Raw genomic sequence first — 16,361 nt, 5'->3', positions numbered from 1 at the left:
TGCCTTGGGACGTGGCAATAAACATACGACTCAGGTTTCTCACTAGGCTCCTAATACGGATGCATTTCCTTATCCTGTCTCTACCTAAAACAAAATGTTTCCGATTCACCAGCCCTGGGGCTGCGTCTCGTCACGCCCGCACCCGAACCCCGCCCCATAGCGGGAAACCCAAGGGGCCCGGGCAGTCGCCCCAGAGTGGGAACTACATCTCCCAAGGTGCCCCGGGGCGGGGGGCACCCCCTCGGATTGGTCAGGGGTCGCTGACGCTCAGTGTTTTGGCCCCGACGGTCACATGTTTCCTTTGTTGTGAGCTGCGGCAGAGACTGGTGGCCCGAGGAGACGCCGGCGCTGGAGAGAGCGCTGCGCCGCCGGCCGCTAAGGGACTGCAGGGGCCGCCGCTGCTGGCCGTTTCCAGCCTTCGCCGAGAGGTACCCGGGGATGACAGCTCCGGGACCGGCCGAAAGGAGAGGAACCGGCCAGAGCCGGGGGCGGAGGGGTGGCCGAGGGCACGACCACGGGGGTGTCTGCAGGAGGGAAGCCAGCGGCAGCCGGCCTCTCGGGGCCAGACTAGGGGTCTGAGGAGAGACTGCGGCTGGGGCTGCAGGGCCCCTGCCTGGGGCGGGGGGTCTCCAGAGATGCCCTGGGCGTCTTCAGCCCCGGCTCTGAAAAGACAGTCCTGAGGGGAGGGCACCCCCGCCTCCTGGCACTACCGCCCCGGAACCGCGGCGCTGCTGGCGCGCCCCGCCGGGGGCGGCTTGGGAGGGGCCTGGCCGCCGGGGCTGGGGGTGGGGGTGGCAGGTGCGGGTCACCCTGCCGCCTCGGGGGCGGCGGCAGCTGGCGGGACTAGGCTGGGCAGACAGGTCCCGCATGTTGCCGATGGGCTTCGAACGGGGCGCTGCTCTTTTTTTAATCGAAGGAAGCACTGAGAATGCGAAGGTCTCAGATCAAGCCTTCCAGTTTGGTAGGGGCGACCTTTGGTTCTGCCGAGTTGGACTGACCGGGTCAAGGTGGGTCCCAGGGCTACGGGCCCGAGAAGCCCATTATAGCGATTGCGAAATGTCCTGGGCACTGTCACCTGACCGTTACCCCCGCCCCTACCCCCCGCCAGCCTTTGTTTACCACGGATCGCGGCCGGGCCCGCGCCGGGAAGCCAGCCCTGGAGCGACCGTCCCCGGGGAGCCGGGGCGGGCGGGGTAGCGGGCGTTCCGCCGGCGGAGTCCCTGCCTAACCCTCCCCCCCGCCTCCCTATCCCTTCAAGACTCGGTTCCTTAATTTAGTTCCTAAGGTCCCCGCCCCCAAGGTCTGGGCGCTCCGGGCGAAGAGTGTTAACGCGGCGGGGATTGGGCGCCTGCGGCAGCTTGTGGGCGGAACGACGGGGCGAGTTCCGAGTGTTTATTGGCGAGTGTCTTGTCGCTAGGTGGACGTGTCCAGGCATTTCTTCCCCGCCCCCTTGAAGGTGATCTGGAGGACGCGCGGGAGCGCGCGCTCTCGCTTCTCTAGCCGCTGCGGCCGGAGGGGAGCCGGCGGCGCGCGCTCTCGCGCAGGAGGACTCGCATGAGGCCGAGCCTTGCCGGGAGCTCCGCGGTCTCTGCCAAGGCCCGTGGGCAGCCCTGTGCCCGCAGGGCCGGCGGCCGCGGTCCAGGCCCGGGGAGGTCGCCACGTTTAACTGGAGTCCCCTATCTGCCGGGAGGGTGGGAAGGAAGTCTTCACGCCAAGGTGTGCTTGCCTGTCCTTCAAGCAAGGCTTAAATAGCTATATAAGGACCTTAACGCCACGTTTTAGGGTGCCTTACAGCCCTCCTCCCCCAGGCGGTGACTATTCACAATTAATTTTAGTGGATCTTAATGATTAATCACTTGCTTTCTTGAGCAGCTTTTTAAAAATCGCATCTTAGCAGTTGCAGCTAGACTGTTTAGGTCCACCAGCTGAGGCTGCTTTTTATTAGTCACGTAAAATAGGTTAAAATCTGCCTCTTGTCGACTGAAATAGAAAGTTAGAATTCTGCTTTTTAAAAAAAGATAGATTGAGGATATCCTCCTAAAAGGTAGAGATTCTTCTATATCCTAGTTTAGATGAGTTGTTTTCCTTGTTTCGGGAATTATGGTTCACTTTTTATATATTAATCCCCATGGTAATTCAAGATTTGTGAGAGTGAATTGCAAATATGTTTTAAAATTGTAAATTAAGATGATAGTAATAAAATCTAGTAGAACAACCGTTTTGACCATCCTATGCTGAAGATGGGGTTTTCCTGATCTCCTGAGTTAATAGGGTACTTGGGTTTTATCAGATTTTCTCTTCCTGTGAGTCTATAGGAATTCACCCAAGACTTAAAGCACTTCTGTAGGAGGTGGATGGAACTCCCTGGGTGAAGCAGGAATTGAATAGGGCAATTCTGATTGGTTATGCATTATTAATATATTTTTAAAATTCAAATGGAGATGACTACCCCAGTAGGAGCAGCTTCTGTGATCTCGAACTACCTCATCACTTGTGCATTGAGGGCATTTAACATCTCTAAATAAGTACAAAATGCAAACCTCTAACCTTTTTTAAAAATAAAACCACCACTCAGAAGCCTGCTTCTCCAGATGAAGTCTGTGACTTAGTTTTTAAACAAGAAGAAGAAAATATTGTTAGGGCTATCAGCTTTAATGTAGACTTTCCGGGCTTTTGTCCAAGTTACTAAAACCTTAATGCTTTTTCAAAAAACTGTTTTAACTTTCTTGTTTTTCTGCCATTTCATTAAAACCCAAAAGTAAAGCCTGTGAAAAATAAATACTATTTATTAAATAAGTGACTACAGTTGTTTTCTTATATACTTTTACTAGAAATTTGGGGCTTTTTTCAATAAATATTTAGCTTTGGACTGTATAATAAAAAATCTAAATAAAATATCCTCATAAGTATATGAATAATACTTTTTGTATAATCCTATTTCTGTTGTGACTGAAATAAAGAATGTGTGGCTACTTGACAACTGTTGACATTTTAAAACCCTGTTCTTTCTCCTATTAAAAACACAATAGCTAAACTAACTTTTTAATTGAAGAGTTTGTCACTGTCTAAATTCGACACCCGAGGGCTACAATTTTTCAACATTTGGCACATCTTAAAGACTACTAAGTTGATGTTTAAAAGTGACTCAGCTTTACTCAATGGTTTCTAAAAGTTATTTCTGTAATTAATTTGTGTCGTCAGTAAGATAAATAGAAATCACTAAATTTTATACATAGAAGTCATCTAAAATACTGGATCTCAAACTTGTTCAAGTGGCAGAGCGCTGGGTCCTGTCTTTGCAGATTTAATTAATTCCAGTAAGAGAACCAAAAACAATTTTGTAGCAGAAAATATAACTGTATGATATATCTATAGGTCTTTCGATTTTAAAATAAAACAGTGTATTAAATACCTGAAAGAAACGTGAGCAGGATAAAACCAAATGACCTGAAGTTTACATGTTAAGTCTAATGAGAAGCATGCTCAATAAGGCAGCTTGATACTAGTGTGATGTCTGATGATTAACAATGTTTTTCTTCTTTGGGGAGTTGGGAAGTATTAGTAGCCAAAAGTTTTAAGGCACGGGAAAGAAACGCTGAATGGATAAATTTGATTTTTTTGTTCTGTGATTTGGGAGAAGATAGTATTCTTTTTTAGTTTTAGAACCATATGGTTTAGTCTGACACATTGTTTAAGCACTCCTAAATTTTTCATCATCAGATACCTCTTATTTCTCTTTCTTTTGTTAGTCATAGTCATAATGTGTTGACCACTTGAGGTTCTAGTAAACAAGGGATAATTATTAGTTGCTATAATTCTAGACAAACAAATTTCAGATTTTAGTTGGTTTCTGGTATCTTACGGTGGGTAAATATGTTCTTGATGGCCCCATGAAGAAATTAGAAATGTTGCAAATAGCAGCTTGAAGACTGGACTTTATTAAATATAACATTATAAAACTTGGTTCAGGAACCACTGCTTCAAGAGCAAAGCTTTGAATTGAAAACTTAAGAGTGTAAATTTATAATTCTTAAAAAGTGGTCATTAAATAGAATGGTGCAAATAAATTAGCTTTTGAGAAAATGTGAAAATATCTGAAATTTATAAAAACTGCTTGGTTTTATGTAGTACCATGTTAAATGTAATTTTCTAGTTATTTTAAAATAATCTACTATGTTGCAGTTGTTTTCTGGCTTTCCTTCTTTTGAGTTACTATATATCTTTAAACATAAACGTCTTGTGGTTAGTCTTTTTGTTGTCTCTGCTATGTGGTTCTTTACTCAAAGTTAAATTTGAGAAAATGGACTAGTGTAGAGCATAGCATGTGGCAGTTCACTCCCGCAAGTTGTAGGGACCATGTTAGTCAAATGTTGTTGGTTTCCTTTGCTTTCTGGTGTTTATTAGTTTTTATAAGCCCCTCATTAATCCATACTGTCTTTAAGGCTGATAGTAACTTCTTTCTTTGTATAGGATTTCTGCGTTCTAAAGGAAAAATAAGCTTGATTGCAGTACAGCTACACTCTAGATCAATTCTGATATTATATATCTCCTTTGGACTTGGTACACTGACCTCCTCTGTTCCTTGTCTTTACCTGTTAGGCTGGTAAGTATTACCTCAAAACCTTGCAGAAAATGCCCAGGTGAATTGCCTTCTTCTTCTATTCTTTAAGGAATAAGTCTAGACCGGATCAGTCCTGAGAGAATCTATTCCAATTTGCACCTGTGTTTTCTGCTAGAAAAACACTGACAATTTAAATCTATTTTAGGTCAGTCTTGGAGTTCTTGTTTGGTGCTAATCTTAACCAGTCTCACAGAGTCTAAAATTGGATCTGAATCCAATATTGTGACCCCAGTGCCAGATAGAGAGTAAGCTCTCTATAAATGTTCCTTGAATTGTCCTAAATTTCTGTGTTGGCTCAGGACCTTAATTGTCCATTGGGAAGAAACACTTACTTAGCTAGGACTAACATTTCCCTAATTTGACCAAGTTGAAATATTTTTTACCATGTTAGACTGACAAGTAAGAAAACATGCAAGAGGGGCCAGCCTGGTGGCGCAGTGGGTAAGTTCACACGTTCCGCTTCTCAGCGACCTGGGGTTCACCGGTTCGGATCCTGGGTGCGGACATGGCACCAGTTGGCAAAAGCCATGCTATGGTAGGCGTCCCACATGTAGAGTAGAGGAAGATGGGCATGGATGTTAGCTCAGGGCCAGTCTTCCTCAGCAAAAAAGAGGAGGATTGGCGGTAGTTAGGTCAGGGCCTCAAAAAAAAAAAAGGAAAAGAAAACATGTAAGATATGTCACCTCACAATCATAGTATAATCAGGGTGTTTGTGTGTATATATATGTGATAGTGTTTGTGTATATATGTAGAAAACATCAGTAGTCTGTAACTTGGTTTTCAGAATCGACCTTTTATGTTGCCTAAACTTGTTAAGAATTTATGAGTTCTATTTATAGATATCTGGGCCAGAAACCAGAACCATTTGTGTTTAAATGCTATTCCTATTCTCCGCACAGCTCAAAGTTCTAGTATTTTCTCTTAAGCATTCCTCTCCTCCCCTTCCACCAAAAAAAAATTAAAAAGGAATTGTGCTGAATTGGTTTGTTTTTACAGGTACTAAGTCTGTAAGTTTCAACAAAGCAGAAGAAATATTCATTTATATATTAAAAGTTTGAAAAATAATTATTTGAAAATCTTGGAGAGTCTATATGGATAATCTAGATAACTAAGGGTTAACAAATGAAATTTTTTTCCTGAATTACCCAGAATACTTGAGATTTTCTCAAATTGATTCCATAGTTATATAAAACATAGTGACGAAATTGTTTGCTTTTGGTAGTATTGATAGACCAACTCAGAATTATTTAATGGCCTCAAACTCAGATGAAATATCAATTACCAGACACACTTCAAATATCCAAGGCAGAATTATCACAGGATATAAATGGTGTCATCAATGCCACAGTTAGCTTGCTGTTGACACGAATATTTGTTTACTCATCTTTCGCTCAAGAAACCTTACTTCAGGATAAAATTGTCAAGGAAGTTGGTAAATAAGGAAACTAATTTGTATGTATGTAAAATAGCATAAAATTATTAATTTGCCTTAAGGAATTGTTATTCGGTACTGATTTTCTGTGCAAAACTGAACTTCCAGTGAGAAACTGATATCTACTAAAAATTTTTTTCAACATATTGGTAAATAATGCCAACTATACATGAAGTGATTCATATCTGATTTATATGTCACTATTCTCCATTTATTTTAGGTTTGGAAATTAAAACAACACATATTTTGACTGGGGCTTTGATCAAGCAAATGCTAAGAAGGTATTATATTTATAATATTTGTAAACTATCTAAACATTGTCATTAGAGAATCTAAACCATTTTCCTTTCTTTAACCTGGGGTCACTTAGACCACTCAGAGTCACAGGGAGGGACCAATTCTAACCTCAAGATCATAAAGGAAGGCATTGTCACTGTCATTGCCATTACCAAATAAAGTATTTACCCACTCCTTGCTACTCCTTCCTGACATCCTCAGTCCCTCTTCTACATTTTTCTTCAATCTTAGAGACAATAAAATAAGTTCTCTCTGTTCGTTTTTCTGGGACATAGGCCAACAGCATGTAAGTTTAACTCTACTTAGCAATCAGAAAATAGTTCTACAGCATTTGTGAGTTCTGCAGTTGGGAATAAACCCTCGATACCCTTAACCAGAAGAATCTTTCTGTTAAGAAAAATCTTCAAGTGAGAGTGTAGCTCCAGCAATAAAGCTCCTGAAGAGATGAGGGAGCAAAAGAGAGACCAGCTTTTCTGAACAAATCATGTGACTGGCAGTCAGTCATTGACGTGACGGTCTGATCACCCTCGCATCTGCCAACTTATCTAGATACAATTTTCAGTCATTCTGTTTCTTTGGAACAAACATTTTCCTCTTGTTTTGTCCAGACATGCCTGCTTAGTTGCTTACTTTGTCCTGATGGGAATAATGATGCTTTGAGGTTTGCTGAATTTTTAGAACAATTCAATCTAATTTTGTTTTGTTTGCTTGATTTTGTATGAGTTCATTTATGATAAATCTTGAACCTATATTGGATACTGTACTTTGAGATGTGATTAAACTTTACATTTTTAACCATTACTAGTTAAAATACAATACTTTATTTGTGTAAAATGGGAAAACAGAGGCTAGTAAATGACATCTGGAAGCCCAAAAGTTACACTTTGAAATGCATCTCAAATTTCGGTGCTGTGTCCACGCCCAGGATCCAAACCAGCAAAACCCCAGGCTGCCAAAGCTCAGTGTGCGAACTTAACCACTCGGCCACGGGGCTGGCCCCTCCTATCAAGTTTTAATCAGCCTTATATTAATACTTAACTTACTCAATATGCTATCTCCAAATTTATCAGATACAGATATAGTAAGATACCAGATAATGAATATCAGATAGAGTAAGATTATTAGATACAGAAAGCAGAGTAAATTTTCATTTATATTTTCCAACTTGTCCCTTTTAGCCCAAAGGGAAATTCTTAGTTCTTGCAGTATGTTATTTTGTTTTGCATTCTGAACACATTGTCATTTAAGAAAATAAAAATGTATGGAGGCAGAAGGCTCAAAATTTTTGTTGCTGTTAAGGCCAGTAATTATATCACTGGTCAAAAAGAATAGGTTGTATGAAATTTTTGAACCTGAAATGCAGTAAGAATTTAAATTAAATGAGCTTATTTTAAGAATAAATTCTTGATTTGGGAAGCTGACTTATGACTAATTCAACCATAATTTGAATTTAGATTAGTAAAGCAGTAAGATTAAACTATGAGTTATATGCCATATCAACACAGTTTCTTTATGTTTATCATAATTGAATGTTTATCACTTGTGATATTACATACTTTGAACTTTTTGCAGTTTCAACAACAGAAAATTGACATTCGGGCAGAGTAGTGATCTTTCTTCTATGGGCGATAGCTTTCCATATACTGAACTGTTATTGAGATAACTTCAAATTAAAATCATGTTTGAGATTTGTGCTACTGCCCATGTATAGGAGCTTGGAATTAGGAAGTGATATTATGTATTATGAGTTAATTTGTAAATTTATTTTTTATTTTTTTGCTTTTCTCCCGAAATCCCCCCAATACATAGTTGTATATTTTAGTTGTGGGTCCTTCTAGTTGTGGCATGTGAGACGCCGCCTCAGCATGGCCTGACGAGTGGTGCCATGTCTGTGCGCAGGATCCGAACCAATGAAACCCTGGACCGCTGAAGTGGAGCATGCGAACTTAACCACTCGGCCACGGGGCTGACCCCTAATTTTTAAATTTTAACCTGTGTATATGTGCATGTGCTCGTGGACGTGCACACACATGCATGGACAGTTATTACCCAAGAAGTCAGATGACCTGCAGTGAGGCAAATGTGAACTCTCTAAGCAATCAGGAAAATCTTAAAAGAAGTGGGAAGAAACCCCTCCTTTTTTTGGTTAGTGATAATTTTAAAACTAATGATAAAATATTTTAAACTCAGATATAATTTTATTTATTTAGGTATTAAAATTAACAAAATGAAATGAAACTTTTATTTGTTCTCAGACACATCTGATACCTAAAACCTGCAAAGTGTAATTAGATTATAAGTCAAAATCTAGCTTACTTGCACGCTAACATATGTGTAGACAAATATTCCCTCAAATTTAAGAGAAACTAATTTTATTGAGTAAATATCTGGTAGTTACTTTGTTGACAGTGCTCCAAAACCCAGCCATTTGTAAGCATTCTCTTGGGTTTGTTTTTACTGTTGTGTGTGTTCACTTAAATAGGCCTTCTACATGAGCTTCCATTGCCATAACTATTTCATTACATTACACACCCTCGTTACACATTTAGAAGATAAATTGCATGTATATTTGTATACTTGGAATTTTCTGTTGTTTAGTTTTTAAACTTAGAAGTAAGGGTAAAGTTTATCCCTGTCAGTCTGTCATATACTTTGTAAATAGATCCTGCCTATTTAGAACAATCTGTCTTCATCCTATATAAAGTCCTAAGCCTGTAAACCAACCTTTTTGTTAATTATAGTACCAACCTCATGAGGTTGTTATGAGGATTAAATTAAATAATCCATATTAAGAGTTTAGAAAGTGCCAGGACATGGTAAGCATTAAAAAAAGATTACTGTTGAGCTGGCCCTGATGGCCTAGTGGTTAAAGTTCTTCACGCTCCACTTCTGCAGCCAGTTTGGTTCCTGGGCCCAGAACCACACCACTGTCTGTCACTTGCCATGCTGTGGCAGTGGCTCACATAGAAGAACTAGGAGGACTTAGAACTAGAATATACAGCTACGTACTGGGGCTCTGGGGAGGAAGAAAAGAGAGAGAGAGGAAGATTGGCAACAGATGTTAGCTCAGGGCAAATCTTTCCCAGCCAAAAAAAAAAAAAAGATTAGTGTTGTTTTTGTTCTATTGTGTTTTTTAATGCATTTAAAGAAATAAAGCCTCCGTGGTTTCATAACACAGTCAGTACACAGGTCTGGCACTTAATAGTTCCTAAAGCCTTATCTGGTAGATTTCCAAAAACTTCTTCATTTTTTGCCAGGATTCTTAGAGGGGATCAAAATGACTCTTTCAGTCATTTTAGCATTTTAAAAGTCAGCACAGTCTACATGCCCACAGCTGGGATTTCCCTATCGGCATACTGCCTCTGAATCCCCACCTAGTGATTCCAGATAAAAATAATATTTGTTTTACTTGAGTCTTTGTTCCATTTAACTGATGGAATTGCTTGAATTTTCTCTGACTTTACCTGCAAAATTGGAGGACGGAGAGAGGAATGGTAGAGAAAAGATTGTACAAAATGCAAGCATGTAGGTATCTTTCAGATGTCGTTACAGCTAGGTACTTCTCCCTAAGTACTTAGAATAGCCTAGTGTACATCTGCCCTGGGAAAATCCTGTCACCTAGACTTCAGGAAGATTAAGTGCTAATTTATATGAAGAGGTAAAAAACATTTAATAGAAGTTTACGTGGGAACTGTGCTACCTGTACCAGTGTGTACAGTTGTATATTTTTAGTTGTGAGTCCTTCCAGTTGTGGCATGTGGGATGCCGCCTCAGCATGGCCTGATGAGTGGTGCCATGTCTGCACCCAGGATCCCAGGATCCGAACTGGCGAAAGCCTGGGCCGCTGAAGCAGAGGACGTGAACTTAACCACTCGGCCACAGGGCCGGCTCCTATTTTAAGTATTTTCTTGGTGGTCTAGTGGTCAAGATTCGGTGTTCTCACCACCGCGACCAAGTTTCTTTCCCTGGCTAGGAACCACACCAACCATGCATCTGTTGGTTGATATAACTGTGACAGCTGCGTGTTGCTATGATACTAAAAGCTATGCCACCAATATTTGAAATACCAGCAGGATCACCCATGGTGGACAGGTTTCTGGGAGCTTCCAGACTTCAGACAGACTAGGAAGAAGGACCTGGCCACCCACTTCCAAAAAAATTGGCCATGAAAACTCTCTGAATAGCAGCAGAGCATTGTCTGACATAGTGCCAGAAGGTGAGACAGTGGTGCAAAAAGACCAGGTAGGATTTGGCTCTGCTGTACACACAGTCACTGGGAGTTGGAATCCCCTCTGTGGCACTAACAATAAAGAACTATTTTCTATTAATACAGCATTGAACATCTTTGTAGATAAATCTTTCCACGTATTCCTGATTATTTCCTTAGGATACATTGCTAGAAAGGGACTTGCTGGTCAAACAGTATACATATTTTTAAAGACTTGATACAGCTGCATTTCTCTCTAGCAACAGCATATTAAGATAATAAACATTTATATTAGGATTCTGAGTGTGCTGAAATTCTGTCTTATAGCATTCTTTTTTTTTTTTTTAAAGATTTTATTTTTTCCTTTTTCTCCCCAAAGCCCCCCAGTACATAGTTGTATATTCTTCGTTGTGGGTCCTTCTAGTTGTGGCATGTGAGACGCTGCCCCAGCGTGGTTTGATGAGCAGTGCCATGTCCGCACCCAGGATTCGAACCAACGAAACACTGGGCCGTCTGCAGCGGAGCGCGCGAGCTCAACCACTCAGCCACGGGGCCAGCCCCTTGTCTTATAGCATTCTGACTTAGCTTTACAGTCAGTAGATGAAACCCAGCTGTGTAAAAGGGGAGACAGATGGTTATTAGTAATTCACAAAGTAGATGGTACCCTTTCAGCTGGAGGGGGTGCTTAAGGAGTAGTGTTGCAAATTACCCCTAATCTTTCTAATTGTGCAAATGCAAACTTTTCTTTATCAATTTTTATTAAAATGAAATAGTGCTGTATACCCTATGTTAATTATGTGATTTTGTTGTGTTTCCATCAAAAGAAATGATGTAATTTGAATATTGAATTTTTTACATATTGAAATGTTTTCTTTTCCCTTTTTTTGACTGTTAGCCACATAAAGAAGATCCCTAACAGTCATTTCTCAACAATTATATAGTCAACTGATGTAACAATGGTACTAATATTGGGACGAAGACTAAACAGAGAGGATCTCGGGGTGCGTGATTCCCCAGCAACTAAGCGTAAAGTTTTTGAAATGGACCCTAAATCTCTGACAGGCCGTGAGTTTTTTGACTTCTCTTCAGGATCATCCCATGCGGAAAACATACTTCAGATATTTAATGAATTCCGAGATAGCCGCTTATTCACAGATGTTATCATTTGTGTGGAAGGAAAAGAATTTCCTTGCCATAGAGCTGTTCTCTCAGCCTGTAGTAGCTACTTCAGAGCTATGTTTTGTAATGACCACAAGGAAAGCCGAGAAATGTTGGTTGAAATCAATGGTATTTTAGCTGAAGCTATGGAATGTTTTCTGCAGTATGTTTATACTGGAAAGGTGAAGATCACCACAGAGAATGTACAATATCTCTTTGAAACTTCAAGCCTCTTTCAGATTAGTGTTCTCCGCGATGCGTGTGCCAAGTTCTTGGAGGAGCAACTTGATCCGTGTAATTGCTTGGGAATCCAGCGCTTTGCTGATACCCATTCACTCAAAACGCTCTTCACAAAATGCAAGAATTTTGCTTTACAGACTTTTGAGGATGTGTCCCAGCATGAAGAATTTCTTGAGCTTGACAAAGATGAACTTATTGATTATATTTGTAGCGATGAACTTGTTATTGGTAAAGAGGAGATGGTTTTTGAAGCCGTCATGCGTTGGGTCTATCGTGCTGTTGATCTGAGAAGGCCTCTGCTCCACGAGCTCCTGACACATGTGAGACTCCCTCTGTTGCATCCCAACTACTTCGTTCAAACAGTTGAGGTGGACCAATTGATTCAGAATTCTCCTGAGTGTTACCAGTTGCTGCATGAAGCAAGACGGTACCACATACTTGGGAATGAAATGATGTCCCCAAGGACTAGGCCACGAAGGTGAGAAGACTGTTTAAAAATTAACTACAATATAATTAACAAAAATTTTTGTTTTTAAAATATTTTTAAACCTCTCAAATGTAATCTCAGTGGAGTCATTTATATGTATTGTGTACATGTGGCTGTATATAATTTAAGATTTGTTTTGGATTATGTAAATCATTAAAATGTCTCTCCCCGGGAAGGCTAGATTCAACAATAGCATTTTTTGTAAAATTGTTTTGTTAATGTTGTTCTGAGCTCTCAGAGGGTGTTACGAAGAGTTTTGGCAACTGTGCATATCTCAACATATTTCTGCTGATTTCTTGTAACCTTTGTAGGGTCCCAAAGTATTCCACTTTTCTTTCCAGAAGGTCTTTGGATATAAAGTAGCTAGACTTTGGTAGACTCTCTTGGACTGCCTCTATTTATAAAAAAACAAATTTGCAATTTGCAGTTCATATTCTAACCTTTTTCATAACAGACAACATGAAATAGTAGAGGTGAAGTAAGTAAGCTGGTATACGTTGAGTGGCTTCTCAGATGTAAAACCCCAGCCTCAGATCTTTTCTCTTTGCCACAGTTACTATATTCAATCTCAATTTTTTCTTTTTTCTTTTTTTGGTGAGGAAGATTGGCCCTGAGCTAACATCTGTTGCCAGTCTTCTTCTTCTTGCTTGTGGAAGATTGTCGCTGTACTAACATCTGTGCCTGTTTTCCTCTATTTTGTGTGGGATGCCACTATAGCATGGCTTGACAAGTGGTACGTTGTCCGCATCTGGGATCCCAACCCGCGAACTCTGGGCTGCCAAAGTAGAGTGCGTGAACTTAACCACTACCCCACCAGGCCAGCCCCTCAATCTGAATTTTTAAAATTTTTTCTCATTACAAAAATTACATCATCATTATAGAGACTCGGGAAAATTTATCTTTAGGGGTAGAAATGCAGTTAAGTATTATACTATATTTGTATCTTCTTACAGTGAGTACTTCTGTGAAATACCCATAGATTTTAACTCATAAACTATAGAAAAATAATCTCCATGGCTTAGTAATGGAAGAAATAATAGTAAACATACTTTACCATGAATAAGCAAGAAATGGCTATTTTGAGAAATATTGCAAAGAATCTTTTAAATATTTTTCTAACAAAGCTAATGTTGGGTTTTTTTTTTAATTGTGGTAAAAAGTGTAATATAAAATTTACCATCTTCATCATATTTAAATGTACCATTCAGTAGTGTTATATTCACATTGTTGTGAAACTAGTGTTTATTTTTATTTTCCCATACCATCCTTACTTTTTCTATCAATTTACTATAGCATAGCTCTCAAACCACATTTTTAACTTTGATTTTGACTATCATTATTTTGGAATGTAATTAAAATTCAGCATATTGTGAGATAGCATGTCTAAAATCTACAATAGTTTGGATGTAGCAAGCTTTAATGTTTCCTCATATGTCTGATGAGAATGATGATAAATAGTACTTACTTTACAGGTTTTGTCATTGAAATTATTAAATGCAATAATCCTTAATGTACTCAGCATAGCAAGCGATGCATAGAAAGTGCTTAAAAATTATTAGCTATTATTGTTTATATAGTATAGTGTAGATCTGACCCACTTTTAAAAATCTCCCAGTACTTGAGAGCCTGAACTTTTTATAAATTGCATACAATATTGGGTAACTATTATTACAAAAAATGAATGTAATATTTCTTGTATTAGGGTTCGAGTGCATTTTTTTCTTTCAAAGTTAGCTGACTTATGTCAATTATATCTCAAAACTGGAAAAAAGTAGCTGACTTTAGTTTTAAAAAGTAATTGTTTTACAAGAAAGAAATATGAAATATTTTACTCCTAGTCTTTTAACAAAGGACAAAAAACATACAGTTTTATTCTATAAATACCCTGATGTGTGTGTGATTTTTAAAGGACTATTTAGAAGCTTGGACTGAGCTTAAGAAAGTGGAAAGAGCAAGGTTCTTAAATGTATTAAGAAAGCTAAACAGCTTTGGGGCTGTTCCAGAACTTTTCTGGATACATGGTATTCCTCTAAGGGGAAAATTGCGCATTTTTCCAATTAGAGTCCCTTTGTATCAGTAGAAGGGTTTGGGGTCAAATAGGGTTAATAATACCTATCTCACATATCTCATAGGATTAGAACAGGGACCAAGGGTTATGTGTTGCACAATTAAAATAGGTCATTTATTGTTAATATTTATAAAGGTATGACCTGAATGAAATCAGATTGCAGCCTAAGGGTAATTAGGCTGAGACAGCAAATGGATAATTTTCCTGATTCACTTAATTATTTGATTTACAAAAACGTATTTCACATCCAGTTTTTAAGGGAACCAATCCATTTCATACAGTGAAACACATCTATATATAAGACTGCAGTATCACCTTTCTTCAGGATGCAAGTAGGAAAAAACCACACTATGGTTTAATTGAATTTGCAGACTATTGTAAATATAATAGCAGATACTTATGTTGGCATTATGTGAGGAAAGAGGAATCTTTTTATTTTACAACTCTGCCATCACGTTCTGTCCCTTATATTCTTTCACTTTATTTGTTACTGCATGTTAGTACCAATCACTAGGAATTTCATTATCTGAACAATGTGTATTATTTGTACAGGTTCTCATCTTTGTGAGAAACTCCAAACTTCTTTGAAAAAGGAGTGATGTCTCCACTTCTACAACTGCAGTTCACTCCTCTGCCTTCTGCTCCAGTCACTCTACTGAAACTCCTCTCAATCAGGTCATCACTGACCTTCTATTTATTATTTGTTAGCCTCTTTTCGGTCTTTATCCACCTTGATCTCTCTTTAGGATTTGACATTATTTATTCCTTTAATCCCTCTTGAAACGCTCTCCCCCTTAACTTCTGGAGTACCATTTTCCACATGGTCCTCTTACTTCTCTTTCTCAGATTCATGGTTCTGTATCTAGTCTTGGAAATGTTGATAGTCCCCTTGGTTCACATCTCTTTGTCTTACCTTATCAACTTTTCTAGGTGATCTCATCTATTCTCATGGCTTTAATTACCATGCATGTTATTGACTATCAACCTGTATCTCCAGCCCAGACTTTTCTCTTTCATTCATTCATTCAGCCAATGTTTCTTTTTTTAAACTTTTATATATGTATGTATGTGTGTGTACATATATATATATGTATGTATTTTTTTCACTAGAGGATATTCTTTAAAAAAATAACATAAGCAAAATAACATCACACTTAGTTAATAATTCTTTCATATTATCTAATACCTAATCCAAATTCAGATTTCCCCAGTCTTTTCCAAAATGTTCTTTAGTGAACCCAATTCAGGACCATGCATTGCATCTGGTTATTTCCATGAAGTCTCTTTTATTCCAGAACAATTTCTTTTTTTCATGATTCTGGTTTGTTAATGGGCAAGTTGTCCAGAAAAAATATTCCACCTTCTGTAGTAGTCTGGTTGCTTCCTTATGGTGTCACTTAGCTGCATTTAGCTATGATTCCTGGAGACTCGAAGTTGGCTCTAAAAGCTTCAGCTTGATGGAGACAAGTTAAATATTTTTGGCTAGAAGTCATCCAAGGTAATGCATCATGTTAGGAGACACAGTGTATCTGGTTGTCCCACCATTAGCAATGTGAAAATTGACTCTGGATTAGGGTGATATACTCCTCATATCAGCCAATATTTCTTTAATGTTTATCCTGTGCCAGGTATTCTCCAGAGCTCCACCCATAGTGGATATTCTACCTACATATACCGCATGTCTCTTAAATGACAGAGAAAACCCCAAGATGCATCCAAGAGCATGAGAGGTTTTGATAATCTGCACTGCCGGTTGTAAACCCTTGGGTGCATGGAGGAAAAACAGTGGAGACCAATCACAGAAGGAATAAAGCTTAGGAACAGTGGTTGTCTTTTTATTAATATATATTA

General features: G+C 39.3%; 1 protein-coding gene across 10 annotated transcripts in view; it reads left to right on the top strand.

Annotated features, from left to right (window-relative positions):
* The first annotated feature begins 288 nt into the window (after window positions 1-288).
* KLHL24 (kelch like family member 24) overlaps window positions 289-16,361 on the top strand; it is a 40,853-nt gene continuing 24,780 nt past the window's right edge. For 2 of the 10 annotated variants that reach the window (XM_070509338.1, XM_070509342.1), the window contains exons 1-4: window positions 289-428; window positions 4,471-4,603; window positions 6,274-6,334; window positions 11,453-12,433. In XM_070509338.1, the coding sequence (XP_070365439.1) occupies window positions 11,514-12,433 (920 nt within the window). In that variant the 5' untranslated portion in view covers window positions 289-428; window positions 4,471-4,603; window positions 6,274-6,334; window positions 11,453-11,513. Of the gene's footprint in view, window positions 429-916; window positions 1,008-4,470; window positions 4,604-6,273; window positions 6,335-11,452; window positions 12,434-15,062; window positions 15,186-16,361 lie in introns of all 10 variants that reach the window. The other 8 variants (XM_070509339.1, XM_070509343.1, XM_070509344.1 and 5 more) reach the window with 7 other exon arrangements.

Source organism: Equus asinus, chromosome 5 (assembly GCF_041296235.1).
Source record: "Equus asinus isolate D_3611 breed Donkey chromosome 5, EquAss-T2T_v2, whole genome shotgun sequence".
Classification (NCBI taxonomy): Eukaryota; Metazoa; Chordata; class Mammalia; order Perissodactyla; family Equidae; genus Equus; species Equus asinus.
Note: the sequence above shows the minus strand (reverse complement) of the source record. Positions and strands in the feature narration are given on the sequence as shown.